The sequence below is a fragment of the Ixodes scapularis genome, unplaced genomic scaffold (genome assembly GCF_016920785.2).
Source record: "Ixodes scapularis isolate PalLabHiFi unplaced genomic scaffold, ASM1692078v2 PGA_scaffold9__187_contigs__length_104089568, whole genome shotgun sequence".
Classification (NCBI taxonomy): Eukaryota; Metazoa; Arthropoda; class Arachnida; order Ixodida; family Ixodidae; genus Ixodes; species Ixodes scapularis.
Genome location: NW_024609884.1, coordinates 51331490 through 51348754, shown reverse-complemented (window position 1 = coordinate 51348754; position 17265 = coordinate 51331490). Strand labels below are relative to the sequence as shown.

Genomic DNA, 17265 nt, shown 5'->3' with positions numbered 1-17265 from the left:
AATTGATGGTCTAAGACTTCAGGGACACCAAGAAAACCTTCAGGGACCCTATAGGGCCTTCGGGCCCCCGTTTGAGAACCACTGCTCTAACCCATCATTGTGTACCTACTTAACCAGCAGTTTCCCTGACTGAGCACAGAAATTTCACATGCTGCATGCAGTGCACCTGCTTCAGGGATCTACGTGCTCCGAGCATTCAAAAACACCACTAATTAATAGCATACAAACACTGCTACCGTAGAAAATGTCCACTCAAGATTGATATTCCTTCTCTCACGCACCATGCACGAGGAGTTAAGCACAGCAGTTGAATGCCACTGCATGCTTGCGCAACAGTCGTGATCATGGGCTTCCCCAGTTTTGATTAATTTCCATCTTTCCTCGTGGCTAGGACACTCGTTGTCCATTGTTGATTTCGGCGCACCCAGGGCCGTTTAACTGGGATGCTAATCCTTTCTTTTTTCAATCTTTTCCACCTCTTCCTTGGGCTCGACGATCCTTGTATGTTTGCGTTTTTTAGAGGGTGTGTGCACGCCGATAACTTTTTATGAATTTTTGAAGTATGCACCATCACACCGTTTACAGACAAGTCCACTTTGCCCACACCAGGTGTGGGCTTTGCGTGTGTGCAGAAACCAAATTCGGGAGGAGTGAAGTGTCTGCATGTGCGCAGTGCCGACAGCACGTGCCACCTCAGGGGCGGTAGATTGGAGAGTTGAGTTGGTCTATAAATCAAGCTGACGTTAACAAAAACGGCTTTGCGGCAGTTGAGCTCCGAAGAAAGCTAAGAGACAGCTAACTTTTCAGAAAGCTTATCATCGACCTTAAAAAGGAGTTTGCTCGACGTAACTGGGCAACCCTGTGACATGGTAAGCTATGGGTGTCGGAGGGTTGGCTGTGGATCCATTTGTTTTGGAGCATTTGGAGGCTCAAAATCAGTTGTGTGTGGCGACAAAATGCAGCCTTCTTCAGCGCTGCCTGCAGCTAAGGGGCTCTTGAGAAGGCAGTAACCACTTTGTCTGCTCGCTCCTTGCAGCGACAGCCCGACGCAGGAGATCTCGCTGGAGCTGATTCTGCTGCAGGTGGTGCTGCCCACCCTGCTGGAGCAGGGTCACATGAAGCAGTGGCTGAAGGCCCTTGTGCGTGGCTGGTGCTTGTGCGTCTCGTACCTGCTGGATCTACGCTCTTACTTGCTGGGTGACGTGCCCCTCACTCCCGAGGATGCCTCTGCTGACGCCTCTGCCGACGCCTCTGCCGACACCTCGGCCGACACCTCGGCCGACGCCTCTGCCGACGCCTCTGCCGACGCCTCTGCCGACGCCTCGGCTGACGCCTCTGCCGACGCCTCTGCTGATGCCTCTGCCGACACCTCGGCACAGGTTGGCAAGGCCTCGTTTGCTCTGGCACGCTTGTTTCTTTTTTAAGTCACAATTTCTAAAGTGACGTTTGCTCAAGAAAGTTTAGAGAAGCGGCAGAATCAAGAGATTTCAAACGACCACACAAAGGGAGCTGCGATCGACAGTGGCAACTCTTGCGTTGTTGAAAGATGTGCTTTAGGAGGTATGCATTTAGTCGATTTGTTTTAGGAGCTTTACTTTTAGTAGAGATTTACTTTTGTGCGTGATAGTCAAGTTCCTGCGCCCTTTGCTGTTCTTGCGCCACTGCAGCCCTCCGTCTACTCTCCTCAGTGTGGTATCCTTGCCACTCCCACTTCGCGGGCAGAGAGCGAATCTTGCGTCGTCTGCCCATGTTTGGGGAAAAACTGAGTGAGTGCTGGTGCGACCATGTCGGGAAGAGAGGGAGAGTGCGGCAACGCTATCGCTCTCCCCGTGATCATGTGGTTTTTGCATATGGCTGCCGCTGGATTTTGCCAGAAAGGGGCTCTAACAGCTACCGCTGAAAAATTTGTTTGACGTGTAAACTACACTCTCTTTGAAATTTTTATTTCAAATATTTTAGGGGAGAAGCTCCCTAGGGGCTAGCCATGTCCGTATGTCCGTCCGGCGTCGGGTGCTCGTGCTCGTGAGCTCACGTGCTCACGAGCACGTGAGCATGTGCTCCCGTGCTTGTGTAGGGGGGAAAAAAAAAAAAAAAAGCGCATCTCCACGTGGTGAATGATGTTGATTGGGGCGAAGCTCTGGTGGTGCTTGCCTGCGTAGACGGTGAGCCGCAGCATGCCGAGCCTTTTGTTCGTTCTCATCCATGTCAGAAAGAATGTGTGGTATGGAACGTAATTATATACGCATTTGAGCATTTGACCGCAGCGTGACATGGATGAAAACAAACGAAAGGCTCGGCATGCTGCGGCTCAGCGTCTACGCAGACAAGCACCACCAGAGCTTCGCCCCAATCAACATCATTCACCACGTGGAGATGTGGTAGTTTTTTTTTATTTGTGCCATGACTAGGGTCCCGACGGCTGTGGTTGAAGCTGAAGATACCACTGGGCTTCCCAGCTACTGAAGGGCATTTACAATGTTTTTATATTAAAATGCTACTGTCGTTTTTGCCACTTAATGTATGAGTAGCATTTAGCTGCTGGAAGCACTTTATGTTCAAGGCTGGATTGTAGTACTTGAAATGATGAACTGTATATGGACTGGAAGTATGCAGTGGAACCCGGATGTATCGAATTCAAAGAGGATCGTAAAATAGTTTGATATATCGATAATGTGATAAACAAAAATATGTTAACTTAAGCTCCAGTTTAAATTTCCGCGCGTCTCTGCTACAATACCGAAGGCCGCGATAAACGGGACCTTACCAAATAGAGCCTCTAAGAGCCGCTATATACAGTAGAGCTTAGTTGGCTCAGAATTTCAATGAATGGCACTTTTGCTGAAGTGCGCATACGTGCATATACCAAACGGCAATCTTGGAGCGTGGCCACTGTAATAAGCAGAAATGACTTTATAGTAAGGAACAGAAATATGACTTTGTTGCAGCTGCTTTGTACTGAAAGTTTACAAAAATAGGACAGCAGCCATTACATAAGGCTATGCTATATGGTGCGTGACCATCACCTGCCGTGTGCATTAAAAAAAAGTGATTTTTCGGGGGGACTCCCAGGTTCCGATTCCCATCGACTTCGTTGGAACCAGGTTCAGCTGTATATGTATGCTAAAATGAATTGATGTATATCATACCTGCTATGGCTCTCATTAAAAACCACAGTATCCTTCAAGTAAATAAAAATCGAAATGATGATGACTCTGGATTGAGGAGGTATAAGGCAAGGGACCATACGATAGCACCATCAGATCTCTGTGTCCCCGCTTATATTGAGGGCCATAGTGAAGGTGCCTGAGGCTCATCAGGCAACAATGGGAGCAGTTGATGACTGCCACTGTTGTTTCACGGGATGCGTGTTTTTCCAAACCGACTCCTGCAGGATGGATATGCAACAGACCTTTCACTAGATTCCGTGTCGACGGGAGAAACAGAGGCGGAGGCAAGTCCTGAAGTGGATCCTCCACAACATGTGCTCCAGGTAACCCGAACAACAGTGTTGTGCTATTCAAAATTGGCTCATTCCTGTTTTATTACTGGATGTGATATGATATCTTCGGTTCTACTTCAGAGTACAGTGTTTTATTGCCTCGAGATGTCATATTAAAAAATTTGTGTGGAGTATGAGGTGTAGACATTACAAGGGTAAGTTTAATGTAAAGTACTTAAATGAGCTATATTCAAGGTAAAATGGAAAAGCCTTGGACGTTTCCAGCATTTCTGTTAGCTCAGTGAACTAAACATAATGGTGTCCCCATCAATCGCATACTTGTTTGCATTAATGAATGTCATGTCGGAAGGCAGGACAGCACATGTTTGATAGCAGTGAGCTGTTGGATCTGACCATTATTGAATGGAGTTGTCCAAGGGGTGTTTTGCTTGGTGCCAATGAAGCCAGCAGGTGTTCTACTCGATTGTGGTCGGTCATCTTCGCAGGCCCTTGAAGAGCTTCTGGAAGAAGGAGCAGAAGATGAGGAAGAGGAGGAGGAAGGGGAGGGAGAAGGCTTGCAGCCGGGAGTGCTTGCCGCTGCCCACCAGGCCCTGCTCCAAGGGGTGGGACCTTCGGGATTCCAGGCATACCGCAGGCCCCCCTGGTTCCCCGTTCGGGTGGCCTTCCTGCTGCTCTTCATCTGCCTCAGCCTGACAGCCATGAGCTTCTTCCTGCTTACTGTACCAGGTCAGAGGGGCTCCCTGGCAGGGGTCAAGGGATACGCCCGTACTGTGCTTTTCTGGCGATCGGGATGGGCTTTGCGTGCCGAGCTAAAGACCAAAATCTTTCATCGTCTGTAAATGAGGCATGTCGGCCTATTGCCAGAGTCAGTGGTATCACGGCACATCGGGTGGGGAGGGAGTTGTTGCATGAATTACGGGGTATTTCTCCAGAATAGGAAAGACTCGAAACGACGGTGTTATTCGCCAACTTCCTTGAGATTTCCTCTGGACTACATGAAATAATTCCGTGCTTTTACTGTTTCTTTCCACCATCTTATATAGTTTGTGGCCCGAAATCTGACAAATCTTGCTTCTTCCTGATGGCTGTCCAGCCGCTGGGGGGAAAGGCTCAATTCGTTGGAGGGCTCTGGTTAGGTTTCCGAGATTAATTAAAGGCCCGTTTTTAGTGTCTTCGTTGTGGCACATGTTCTCGTGTAGGTGGCAGACAGTATAGCCTTTACGATAAAATATTAAGGGGAAATGTGGGGCTTAAACCAAAATTGTCTTAATATATTAGAGTTAGAAAAACATTTGGCTGTAATAATGTTCAAGCAACATTGGTGTACTGGCTTGTCATTGCATAGTGTGTCGATTTTTACAAAAACTACATTTCATTCGTATTGTTTGAAACCCTTATCTGTGTCACTGGCCGGTTTTTGGGATGCCAAAATTTCGGACGTGTTTGCAAAATCGTTTCTTGCCTGCTCCCTACTGCCGGTAGCCATTCGCCACCGGGCATTCCTGCCATCATTCGAGTGCGCTTTCTGTCTATAGGCCTAGTAGCAAAGGGATCTTGGCTGGCAGAACATTGTCAAACAGTGCCAGAAGATTCATAATAAAACTAGTCCAATAAAGCTCTGTGACAACAGAGAAGAAAGCTGCGATTATCAAACGAGGGTAAAGTAGTCCGTATGGCACGGAACTTGTACGAGAGTTCAATATTTCCATCGAACAAGTGGAAAGTGGCCACCAATCTGAAGTTTTGTGAGAATTTCATAATTCAAATGAAATTGGTTTTCCAGACTGCTTCAGTATTCAGACTTTTGCACGTAATCCCGATGGAGGCTGAGAAATCGGTGAGCGACTGTAGAAAATATCTGCGCACCATTGTAGAAAAACTCTTTGGTTTGCCTGCTAACGAGATATGCCTAGGCATTTTGCCCACCTTCTCTCGAGTTGGAAAGAAATTCCCTCGGTGGTAGGAGTGGGAATGCGCTTAACAACCGCTACGCCTGCCTTCTATGTTTACCCACAGTAAGCATGGGCCGGCTAGTGATGCTGCTGCTGATGCCCGGTGGCCGGGTGCACGAGTTCTACACTGCAGCGTGTGGGCTGTACTCCTGCTGGCTGGCGCTGCGCTGCCTCACTTTGCTCTGCAGCTGGCTACCCAGAGGCTGGAACACCATCCTCACCAAGCTGCACTCCTGGATGCTCATTGTAAGTCTCCACATCCCTCAACCTTGAGTTGAGTGCCTGCCCTAGAGCGACACACTGAGTGCATGGCCTCGTTTAATTCTCCGCATGGGGGCATAGGAAGGCACGGTTGCCATTGTTTAGTAGCGTATTCAAATTTCCATTCAAGGTGTTGGTAGACCCTACGTAAAATCTGGGAGACAGGTATGCTCCAGTTGACGAAACTTCCATATTTGCATAAAAGGCAACTGTGACATCTCGCTTCTGGTCTGTGTCGTTTCAACTTAATAGCATTTGCTGTTCACAGCCTTCATATATGTATACATGTGCTTGTGCTTTTGTTTATACTGTAGAAAAAATCTTTTTCCAGGCATGTTTATGGGATCTCTGGAGGAACAGTCCTCCTCTTAGTGAAATGCTGGGCCAGGGGCTTGTTTCCTTGCTAATGCCAGTGAGCCAGCCCGTTTGTGCAGTGCCTGGCCAAGCAAAATTGGAGTTGATTGCCATTGGGGTCGTCGATTGCTTTTTTCTTGCAGTCTGTAAAATCGGCCGTGGCCATGAGCCTGCTGCTGGGCCTCATTCCTCTGCTGATGGGGCTTCTGTTTGACCTTGTGGTCATTATTCCGCTCAGGGTGCCGCTCAACACCACCCCTCTCCTCTACCTGTGGCATGTAAGTCGCCCGTCCCTCCCCTCCATTCGTATACCGTAAATAATGGCCGTTTGTTTTGCTAGTGGGGTTTCATTGAGAATGTGGGCATCAGTTTTGCATGATGTCAGACATCCTCTGGAGCTTCAGTTGGTTGATAAGCCAGTTTGTTGCAGTTGCAAGAAGTGACTGCTCGAAGGGGCGAAGAAGGCAGCAGTGATTTGAATGGGCTGTGTGTAGCAAAACACTGTTAGCACAAACGAGCAATCGCAGTTTTCCTCAATCTTTTCTTTTCAAATTGAAAAGCTGTCATCAAAACTTTTAGTGTTGTGGAAAGTGATAATTTTGGGCACTAATGTGAGCAGTAGAATATGGTGCCCGTCGGGTACCATTTTAAAAAGAAGTGTGAAAAAGTGTCTGTGTTGCATTCACACTAACAGTGTCACGCAGCATACTTGAGCACTGCAAGAACGAATGTTGGCTCTGTACATTGAATTGAGCTTAGAGGCATTCATAAGAGTTTAATTAAAAATTTTGCATTCATTTTTTTTTTTTTTTCAAAGTGTTAGATTTCTGCCAGTTTTTTTTGTGCACTCAAAATCTCTTGACATAACAAAATAGAAGCATGTTATGAGATTTCCGCTCGCTCAAAATGAATCTTGAAATATAAATATTATTCTAAAAAAATTTTTTCTCTCTCTCTCTTTTTTTTTTTTTTTTTTTTCTTTTTTAGGGGGGGGGGGGGGGGGGATTTTGTTTGAGGCATACATCTGCACTCCAGACACTTCAAAATGTTTTTTCAGGAGGTCAGCCATTAGCATCCATCCATTTATATAGGTATATGTGCTCTCTATCCTCGCACTTGAGCAAAAAACATTCTTTAGAAGTTTAGGGTCTCTTCAAGCCCAGGAGGTTGATTTGCTGACGTTAATTCAACTGCTGCCAGAGTGGGGCTTACATGCTGTAAGATTTAGCCTGTAACCTCTCTGCCGGAATTTGGCTAGTGCTGTCCTAATGTACTAAGTTGACCAATTAAATTGTTGCTTTTTCTCCGTGCAATGCACGCAATCAGGACTGGGCACTGGGGGTCCTTCACACCAAGATCATCTGTGCCGTGACACTCATGGGCCCCAACTGGTGGTTGAAGAGGGTCATCGACGAGGTATGTTTCCCTTGACATTTTGCACTGTCATATTTCACTTCACACTTTTTCGACTTCCTGGTTTAAGAGTCCACGCAACTACACAACACATGCACACTCACGACCGATCTGCGCTGGAGCCGTCTCAGTGGTTCCAGTTTCGCTTGCTCCCTCTTTTAAATCTAGGCTCTTTAATACCCCTGTCAGACGGGCACCGAAAAGGACCTTTACGCCTAAGGACCTTTAGTGTACATGTCATTTAGGCAGTGCCACAGGGCAACTCAAATGGCATTTAGCGTAAAGGTCCTTTTCGTGAACCTGAGTTCCCGCAACTCCTTTACGGCTGCTCAAGGCCTACTCTCGTTAGCAGCGGTCTACACTAGAGAAGCGATTTGAAATAAAAGATTGTACCGATATCTAAAATCAATGCGTTTATATTTTTATTATTGAGAAAGAGCGTGTTTCACGTATATTCTGTACAAATCTCGCTCTACGAATAGTTTTCTGTACTCACGGCCCCAGCTATCTAGTAGGCCTCGTCGTCGCCTGCTCGCGTCGTCCGCTTTGGTACTCCGGTTTTCCTCCTCTCGATTTTCTTTACAAACATTTTTATCTAGCTTTTATTTCTCTACTTATATTACTATCCATACTGTATATATTTAATGTCTTTTTGTACATATATATTTCTGTATCTTACTCTCACGTCGTGCTTTACATCGAACGACGGCCGAGTGTCGACGAGTAGGAAGGGGTCGCCGCACTTCCTTTGGAGCGTTGAGGCGACCTGGGCGCTGATACGACTTTGGGAAGATCATCTGGAGGACCTCCGACGCGTGCGATGAACCTCAAGTGGCGAGCACGACACAGAACCGAACAAGGCAAAAGCTTAGCAGAAGCACGGAAAGGACGGAGCACGAGCAACGTTAGGACTGAAGCGGGAGATGCCCAGGGTTGCCGCTAATCGCCAAGAAACTACTTTGCTTGGGCTTGAAGAGGACTTTGTTGTAATCACTCGACTAAACTCGTCATTTTGTCTTTTATAATATATTGCTTGCTTCAGAAAAACTTTATATATGCATTTGAATTGAGCTTCGAAACTTCAATCGCTGTAAACATTGTCTAAATGACATTTACTTGCGCTGTCTGGCACGGCTGAACGTAAAGGCAATTTGAAAATCCTAAAGGCCTTTGGCATAAAGGTCCTTTTGGGTGCCCGTCTGAGAGAGGTATTAAACAGGATAGATGGACGGAGAAATCTATGCATAGCGGCAGTTGGACGGTGACTCAGGCCACCTAACCACATGCTTTGTTTTACATCAGATTTTATTGTTTAAGACTGTTAACTCAGATTTAAAAGCTATCTGTTAATTTATGTTAAAAAAAGTCTTGGATGCGTTTTTTCGCCCTTAAAATTGAGACCAAAGATCGCAAAATGCCCCTTTTCTGAGATATATAAATATAAAAAAGGACATGTCGTGGTGTTAAGTCGTGCTTTTAACAAGAAAGGCACGTGTGGCTGTAACTTTTGGTTTTTTGTGACGCTTAGTGTGGATAGATTATGTATGCTCTATAAGGTTAGATATTTAGTGCCCAACGCCCATGAGCAGCTGCTTTTTGTTTTCCACCAAAAATTTTACACATTTGAGCTTTTGTTCCGTGCGAGGTGCGTACTCTGCACCAGGCACAAACTCTGCAGACATAATAATCTAAAATTCCTACAAATAAAATCACTATTCGATTCGATATTCGGCTTTTTTTTTTCTTAATTTGATTCGGTATTCGATTCGATAACTACTATTCGGTATTCGCACACTTCGTAGTTTTAAGATAGGATAAAACTCAAAAAGATTGGGTTCTTTGTTTTCGTTTCCTTCTGACCTTCATGGGACTGCATGAAAACATATAATCTGAATAACCCGAAAAACAATGTTTGAACTTCAGTACTCGGCCCCACAGAAAAAAAAAAAAAAAAAAATGCGGAACTTCTAAAATTACTTTTAAGCTAATAATCTGCCAGGCTAAAGAATAAAGCCCTCAAAGAAATAAAGAAAACCAGAGTGTGGTGTGGTAAAGGCAATGATAACATTTTATTTTCAACTTACCGTGTTTGCACGATTCTAACACACTTTTTTTTCGCCAAAATCAATGGCCAAAATTACATGCACGTTACAACTGTAACCAAAAACCAAAACTCAAGAAAAAGGCAATACAGTCGACGCTCATTAATTCAAACTCGAGGGGGGCCGCAAATTTGTTTGAATAAAGCAAAGTTTGAATTATCAGGAGTTTCTTCCCATTGAGACACATAGGATGGGGCCTGCGCGTTAGTTTGAATTATCCGAAAGTTTGAATTAAGAGATTTTGAATTAACGAGAGTCGACTGTACTCTGTATAAGGTGGCTAGTCCCATCGCCAACGTGACCATTTGTTTATATTTGCCATTTTGGTATGCGTATCACGCGCATTCTCTCTCCTCTACAGACTCGCGTCTGCCGTTTTAAGATGGAAAAACAAAAATAATTTCACTAGGAGGCTTTACGAAAGTCCATCACGCTGGCGGGAAAAAATAACACGGAGCAGCACTGCGTGGCCTCGCCATCCCAGAAACCCGACGAGCTCGCAAGGTGACGGTCGCGCACTCGTACATGCGCAAGAAGCGCGGCACTTAAAGGGGCCCTGCAACAACGTTTTGACTGATTTTAATTTGCACCGATCCTGAGCGCACTGAACGTAGTAACTTAAAGAAACTTTTCTTTTCTCAAATTTCGCTTTATTTTAAAAGTTATAGGCAAATTAGAATTACAAAAACAAGCAAAAAATAACGTCCATCATGACGTCGTAGGTCCTGGCTTGAGTGGCCGTGAACTAGAGGAGGGATAGTGAGCTCATCAAGCGCTCACGGCTGCCGCACTCCGTGTCGACGGCTCAAGAGAGCGCCACTCAAGCACGTGTTGGATGGGCTGTATGAAGCGGGCGGCCAGGGCGGCTCGCATTGCTTTTGCTGCACGATTAAAGACTTAATTCGGCATAACACTTCATTGGCCACAAACGACAGCAAACACGGGGTAAATATCAGTTCAGAACGGGGGCCACTTCGCGCTGCCATACCGCCAAATGGCAAAATCGCCAGCCAAGCCCGCGCCGAAAGCCTTCGGAACACTCGGAACCGGTCGGATCCTCGAGCCAGTATACGACCGCAGCGCCGCCGCGTACATCCGGGACCTTTCTACGCAAGCCGTTCGTCGGCGCCTCATCCCACTAGCCCTTTCTAGTATGCGCCGTTTTTTCCGCCGCTTGGTGGTGAGTATGTCGACGGGCCCTTCTTGTTTTCGTGCTTTATAAACTGCATTTGTTTCTTTTCTGATCTAAAATACTGAACAAAAACTATTTTCATACATAATTGAAACGGTTCGCGACACTTATATTTTGTATCTCGACTAAAAGAAAAGATTTTAGCGGTTTTGACCAGTAGTAAGCCCAGGACTAAAGACGTCACATATCGCGCGCTTTCGCCAACGCAGGTCGCCCTCGTAGGTGGAGGAGGTTTCCGCGTCGTCCGGTTAAAATATGACGGACTGATATTTAGTTACTAACTCCGTGCCCGCTGGCTTGCCCGAACCTCAAGAGACCTGGAAACCGCAAAAAAGGTAGACGCTTAAATATGATTGCAGGGCCCCTTTAAAACGCTTTGGACGAAAGCAAGGATTACCTCTGTGGGCAGCGAAGAACCATTGTTGGACTCTGACAATGGCGATTAGTGTACGGCATTTGTTTTTGTGTTGGCGTGCATTTCATGAAATATATTCTACGAGGAATGTGTTCAATCTGCATTATTTTACCTGCATGGTAGAACCGGCAGCAGTTTACTTTTTGAATATCTGGAAGCTGAATCTGCCTGTGCGTTAGCATTGGGTGTGCGTTAGAATCGTGCAAACACCGTACCTCATTTTCAGATGAAAAGTGATCAGTAATTTCTTTTCAAGTGCCACAACCTCAGAAATAAATGAGCAGCACTATTGTGGGTGTATGCAGACTGCGACCCCGTCACCTTCGTCCAAAGTGCTGCGGCATCGGGTAGTTCCCTTTTTAACAATTTTGGCCAACTTATTTATGTAATTGCACATTGTGAAATCCAAACTTCTATTACATTATTTCTATGGGGAGTTTGCCTGGCCTGCACAAAATCGTCGCTAAATATGGGACGTCTTATAAACAGGTGACGAATAGCTGGGGTTCCACTGTAATGGGTTCTTTTTCATTCCGACTACAGCTATCCCCTCTCCTTCTCTTCCCCTTTCCTCCCTCTTTGCCATTATTCAGGCTTAAAAGTGTAGAAGGGTACATACTGATGAACATGAAGCTGTCTTTATTGCACATTCATGGTATATGTTTCTAAAAGGGAATTCCGGGGCTGGCGCGTTGACAACTTGCAAGTTTCAGCGATGTGGTCTTGGCATACCATTGCAGATGTACCACGATGGACTGCGTAATATCAATCTGCACCTGATTGTTGTGGATTTGGTGACACCTGTAGTGGTGGCCCTCGGTCTGGCACTGGCTGTGCCTTACGTCCTAGCCTGCAGCATTGTTCCTGCATTTGGTGAGTCACTTGTACTGCATGCACTGCCACGAAACCATGTAGTTTTTGAGGATGGGTCAGCACTTGTGCTGCGGGAATAGCTTTCAGAGCTGTGAGCTCATGACAATAAGACAGGATCACAGCTTATATACTGACAGTGGAGGGTGGCCTTTCTTTTAGAACTAGTGGCTTGTTGCATGTGAATGCATTTTGCCTTGCAGATGACTTAGCACTATTTGGAACCTTTGTGTTCTGAACAGCTCGAATGTCGAGAGGAATATTGGGGTGTGGTGTAGTTGTTTTCAATTTCAGCATTTATTAATCAATTTATGGTACTAAGAGATAGTATTTTGCATAGCCTTTTTCATATCTGTGAGGAACATTCTGCAATCATCTTTTTTTTTTTTTTAGTTAACCCTTTGCTGGTCGTCGCCGTACATGTATGGCGGGGATTACACGTTTTAAGGTGCCTGCAGAATTGCGAAGCTGCGCACACCACCGGAGGTGTTGCTATTAGTTATGTCTTTGGTGAACTGTAAATATTATATTCGCACATAGTTTTCCTTTGCTGGACTATTTATAGCTTCCAAATCAGATGCTCCACACACGTGATGCTTACTTCGCATATCGGCCGCTCTGGCGGTAGTGCCAATGGAAGCACTGGCTCTTCCGATTCAGACTTCCAACACTTTCGGAGTTAAATTTAGAGGATGAGAGTTGTTCATCTGAAGGAGAAGTTCTGTAAAGTACCTCCGGTTAGGAATCTGAAGCCGTTGAAATGTCTTTGAAGTGGATGCACCAAAATGGAACTGAATAAAAGAAACGTGACAACTTTTCGCTTCAGTATTTTCATTTGATGCTTCTAAACCTAAACAACTTCCAAGCACTGTATGTGCTCCCGCTAGATAATTAGGAAAAACCCTTGTGCGTTGATTCTTTCTTTATACTATTCCTTTGCAAACAAAACCAAACCACTGAAAAACATCTTAAAAAAGAACAAAAAAACATTTGATTGTCAAGGGGTGAGGCAAGGCTGATGTAATTCTTTTTGTTGTGGAAATCGGGAAAGCATATTGTTGATCTTTTTCTCCCTTGCGCGATAGGTGTGCCTGGTTTAGGTGGCTCTTCAAAGCCCGCATTAATCGAGGGAGTAAAGTTTTCCTTTTATGGTGCACCGGCAGCCACATGTTGGGTTGTATCTTCTCCAGTTGCTGCTGGTCGATTTGACAAAGCCACCAGCCTAGTTGGTAATAGAGGCTCACTTTATGTTGATTTCACAAGCCTATCTTGACAGAGAGACATGTAATGGTCGCCCTCTATCATTTTAACTTTCTGACCACATGTGTACTGACAGAAAGAAGGAGTCCACTAGTGCCTTTAGAGACAAGTCGCTATAAGCCCTTTAAGGCCCCCACACAGTGGCTCTACCAGCACTTGGTCTCCAGGCTTATTTGGCTATAACCCAATCCCACTCACCTTGCAGGCTAGCGAGGACTCCGCTTGAGCAAAATACCAAGATAAACTGCCCTAGAACACAAAACAGCTTGGATTCCCACAGATAGAACATTTTTATATTGACGCTTGTGTGAATTGGTTCTGTCAAAGATGCCACTTGCTCTTCCTTCTGGTAGCGTCTCTAGAAAGGAGCTGCCACTAGTGTTTGGTTTCCGTGTGCAGGGGCCATGGAAGAGACACAGAACCTTGTGCTTCGGAGGATTTACCCTTCTCTGCTGGCACTGTGTGCCTTCACTGCGTTCATGGTGTTCCAGGTGCGACAGTTCTGCCGACTCTACGAGCACATCAAGAACGATAAGTAGGTCCCATTTGTGTTTATTTGTTTTCTTTTGTGGTGACTCTTTCGTGTCGTCCTCCACATTCATCTTAAACCGGGAATCTCCCAACTTTAGTTGGGTCTGCAGTTTTGTAACCTAGCGAACCAGAGATTGACCTTGGCTTGTTTATTAAACAAGAAATTTCTGCACTGCAGGTACCTGGTTGGCCGGCGTCTAGTCAACTATGAACACAGACGACCTGCATCCAGCTTTGCAACGTCGTCGGCACTGGCCAGCTCTTCCTAGGCCATGCCTTCCGTGTAAATAGCTCCCCTCCCAGATGTGTGAAACATGGTGAATGTGCGTGTAATGGTGTGTGCGTTGAACATATAATGCATGTCAACGTGATATGCCATCTTGTGCTGTCCATGTGGGAAAGCCAATGTGTTGGTACTCGAAGCAAGATCTCCGGAAGTGAGTTTGCGAGTGGCATTCTTTGTTGGAAACAACTTTATTCTGTCCTGGTTTGTTAGTAATCCATCTACAGAAACTGGCTTCTTCAGCTGTTGGTCAAGTTTCAGGCTTACCTAGTCTACCACAGAGTGTATGCCAAGGTGTCTGTGAGATGGAGTTGTTGCAATTCAACATGTCCAGCTCATTGTGCGTGATTTAAGGCTTACTTTGGACATTCTGCAAGAAAGTCGATGTGACAAAATTGGTTTTACTAACAGGCACGAAAAAAGTGCATTCCGGCTATCTCTTTCTGTCCAGTTAAGGTTTGTTGTGTCAAAATCAAAGGAGGTCGTTCACTGTGGCCAAGTTTGTTAAATGCACTGCATTTTTCCATCAACAGTGTGTCTTCTTGGAAAGAAACTTTGATATCCTGTACATTGTTCAAGTGTTGCAAGTTTGACAAGTGCATGCATGTGGGCATTTGGGGTATGTCTGTTTTGGTTGAACGGGACAGGTTGGTGCTTTATAGAAGAAAAGAATTGGTGTGAGTGTTGGTAACCCCCCCAAATGTCCTTTCCCTGAATATGTGAATGGTGGACAAGGCAGTGACATCCCCATTTTTGCCTACTCTATATTGTAGAATTTCAGTGGTGGTGGGGCAAAGCGAAATTGAGCATGTGCTTGTGTGCCAACAAGTTTTCTCATAGTAATCTCGTTTGGGATGTTTAGCAGGAACAACTTGCTACTTGCTTGGGGCAAAATCAATGCTTGCAGAAAGTAATTAATCTCCGAATTTTATTTTATCTTTAGTTAGTATTTTAAACTTGCTTATGTTTCTTGTAATCTGTTTGCACTGTTCAATGACAAAAAAGTCTTGAGGTTAGCAAACTTGTTGTTTTCTTAAGTTGTAAAGAAAAAGGAAATTTAGCAAATGTTGCAACTGCATTTCTCGCAAGTTCAAAGCTACTTTCTTAACATTTCACTTCCTAGAGCCAAAAATATGAGACATTCAAAGTATAAGAACAGGTTTTGCAGATAGTGATCCTGTTCACCTTCCGAACACTAGCATGCAAGTGCAGGAGTTTTAAACATACAGTATTTGACAGAATTAACAGATTTGTATATGTAGAATAGGCAGACACTACAGATGCTTTTAATTGGGTTTTTTTAAAGGTTATTTGTACAAAATGTTTAATTAAAACTGCTGTTATTTCAGATGTGTACATATACTACTTGTGTTGGGGGGCTTTCATTGTTTCACTTGGGAAGCACTGTGGTGCATGTGGTAGACTTGCACCAGCTAGCTTTGTAAAGCAGGCACAAGGTTTGTTGCACTGTTTTAAAGTGCTTTCTTGTAAACAGATTATCAGTTATGCAAGTTATGTTTGTAAATTGGGAACCGAGTAGTCCTTCATTTTGTTTTTTTCGGTTTCATTTGATTGGCAGAGTGACTGACACCTGTGTGGTGAAATTCTTCTTTCGTTTCTGGACACCACATTAGTCTTCTTTTTTTTTCTCGAAAATGTTGTAGAGAGTACTGCCGAGTGGTGTACTATTTAAATAAAAAAATGAATTGACATGGCGAAGATGTCATTGAACTTTGAATATTGGTGACACTTTTTTTTTCTCTCTCTCTACAGAAACGTATTACAAAAGATGCTCACCTTTTACCTTTATTGATGGCTTATGGAGATGTTGGCTCCATGTGGTGTGTGGTGAACAAGGCTGTGCAGCACGTGCCAGCTTCTTATAGGCATGTTTGCCTGAAGAAGCTGTGAGCAGTGTGCATGCACGGCAATCCGTTTTTCAGAGCGAGACATCGGCCATCACCTTTGATGTGACTTCGGACGCATGAATTTTATACCCTTCTGCTTAACCTCGAGAGGTTGAGCACGGGTATAAGATATTGCATAGTCTTCCAGGAAGTAAACCGTTGAGTGGTTCTAGTTAATACTAATTTAAACCTTGAGGCTTGAGCACATGCGTGGTAGAGAGTTCTTGACTGATGTGCACACATGAGGAAAAAAGAGTTGTCTTCTGAAACAAAAGGGTGACGACTGATGAACACAAGGGGGTAGTGATTTTATTTTGGAACAAAACATGGTTGGATTAATATACCGTATTTACTCGCACAATGAACGCACTCGCGTAATGAACGCACCCCCCAAGTCGGCTCTCACAATTTCGACTTTTTTTTTCACTCGCGTAATAAACGCACCCCCAACTCGGAGGTCAAAATTTTGACCCCCTCCTCCCACGCGCGCGAAATGAACGCACTTTTCTATCCTGGTGCAGCGAGGTCGCGAATGCATGGGCAGCGAGTCGAACAAAACGCCTTGCAAAAGGCGTTAACAAAATTTGCCAAGATCCAACCGAAGCAAGAAAAAAAGAAACATGCCAGAGGAGCTTTTTTTTTTTTTTTTGCACAGCGCAGTCTGGACTTTGGGTTCGCGCGCCGCCGCGCGCAAGGAGGTAAGAAAGAGAAGCGGAGAAGCGCTCTAAGCGAAGGAAACAGCTTGCGAAAGGCGACAAAAAGAAAGAAGAGAAACCCACGGAACTAAGAGAAAACAAAAACAAAGAGGAGCTTTTTTTTCTTTTTTGCACAGGTTACGGGGGGTCGCGCGCCGCGCGCAAGGAGGTAACAAAAAGGAGCGGGGAAGCCCTCTAAGCAAACAAAACAGCTTGCGAAAGGCGGCAAAAAAAAAAAAAGAACAACCCACGGAACTGAGAAAAAAAAACAAGAAAAAGAGGAGCTTTTTTTTTTTTTTTTTTTGCACAGCGCAGTTTGGTTACGGGAGGTCGTGCGTCGCGGGCCGCGCGCAAGGAGATGAGAAAGATAAGCGGAAAGCCCTCGCCTAAGCAAACAAAACAGCTTGCGAAAGGCAGCAAAAAAAAAAAAAAAAAAAAAACCAAAGAACTAAGAGAAAAAAAAAATATTTTTTTTTGCACAGCTTAGTTTAAATGCGGGGTCGGGAGCCGCGCGCAGAGAGATAAGAAGTTACTTCGATTTTTCAGGATAAAAGGTCCGTTCATTATGCG

General features: G+C 44.9%; 1 protein-coding gene across 3 annotated transcripts in view; it reads left to right on the top strand.

Annotated features, from left to right (window-relative positions):
• LOC8030475 (E3 ubiquitin-protein ligase MARCHF6) overlaps positions 1-15831 on the top strand; it is a 41568-nt gene extending 25737 nt beyond the window's left edge. For all 3 annotated transcript variants that reach the window (XM_029988205.4, XM_040498846.2, XM_029988204.3), the window contains exons 15-23: positions 1037-1379; positions 3392-3490; positions 3946-4186; positions 5477-5658; positions 6171-6305; positions 7354-7443; positions 11890-12022; positions 13679-13814; positions 13989-15831. In XM_029988205.4, the coding sequence (XP_029844065.2) occupies positions 1037-1379; positions 3392-3490; positions 3946-4186; positions 5477-5658; positions 6171-6305; positions 7354-7443; positions 11890-12022; positions 13679-13814; positions 13989-14079 (1450 nt within the window). In that variant the 3' untranslated portion in view covers positions 14080-15831. The remainder of the gene's footprint in view (positions 1-1036; positions 1380-3391; positions 3491-3945; positions 4187-5476; positions 5659-6170; positions 6306-7353; positions 7444-11889; positions 12023-13678; positions 13815-13988) is intronic.
• Positions 15832-17265: the final 1434 nt, after the last annotated feature.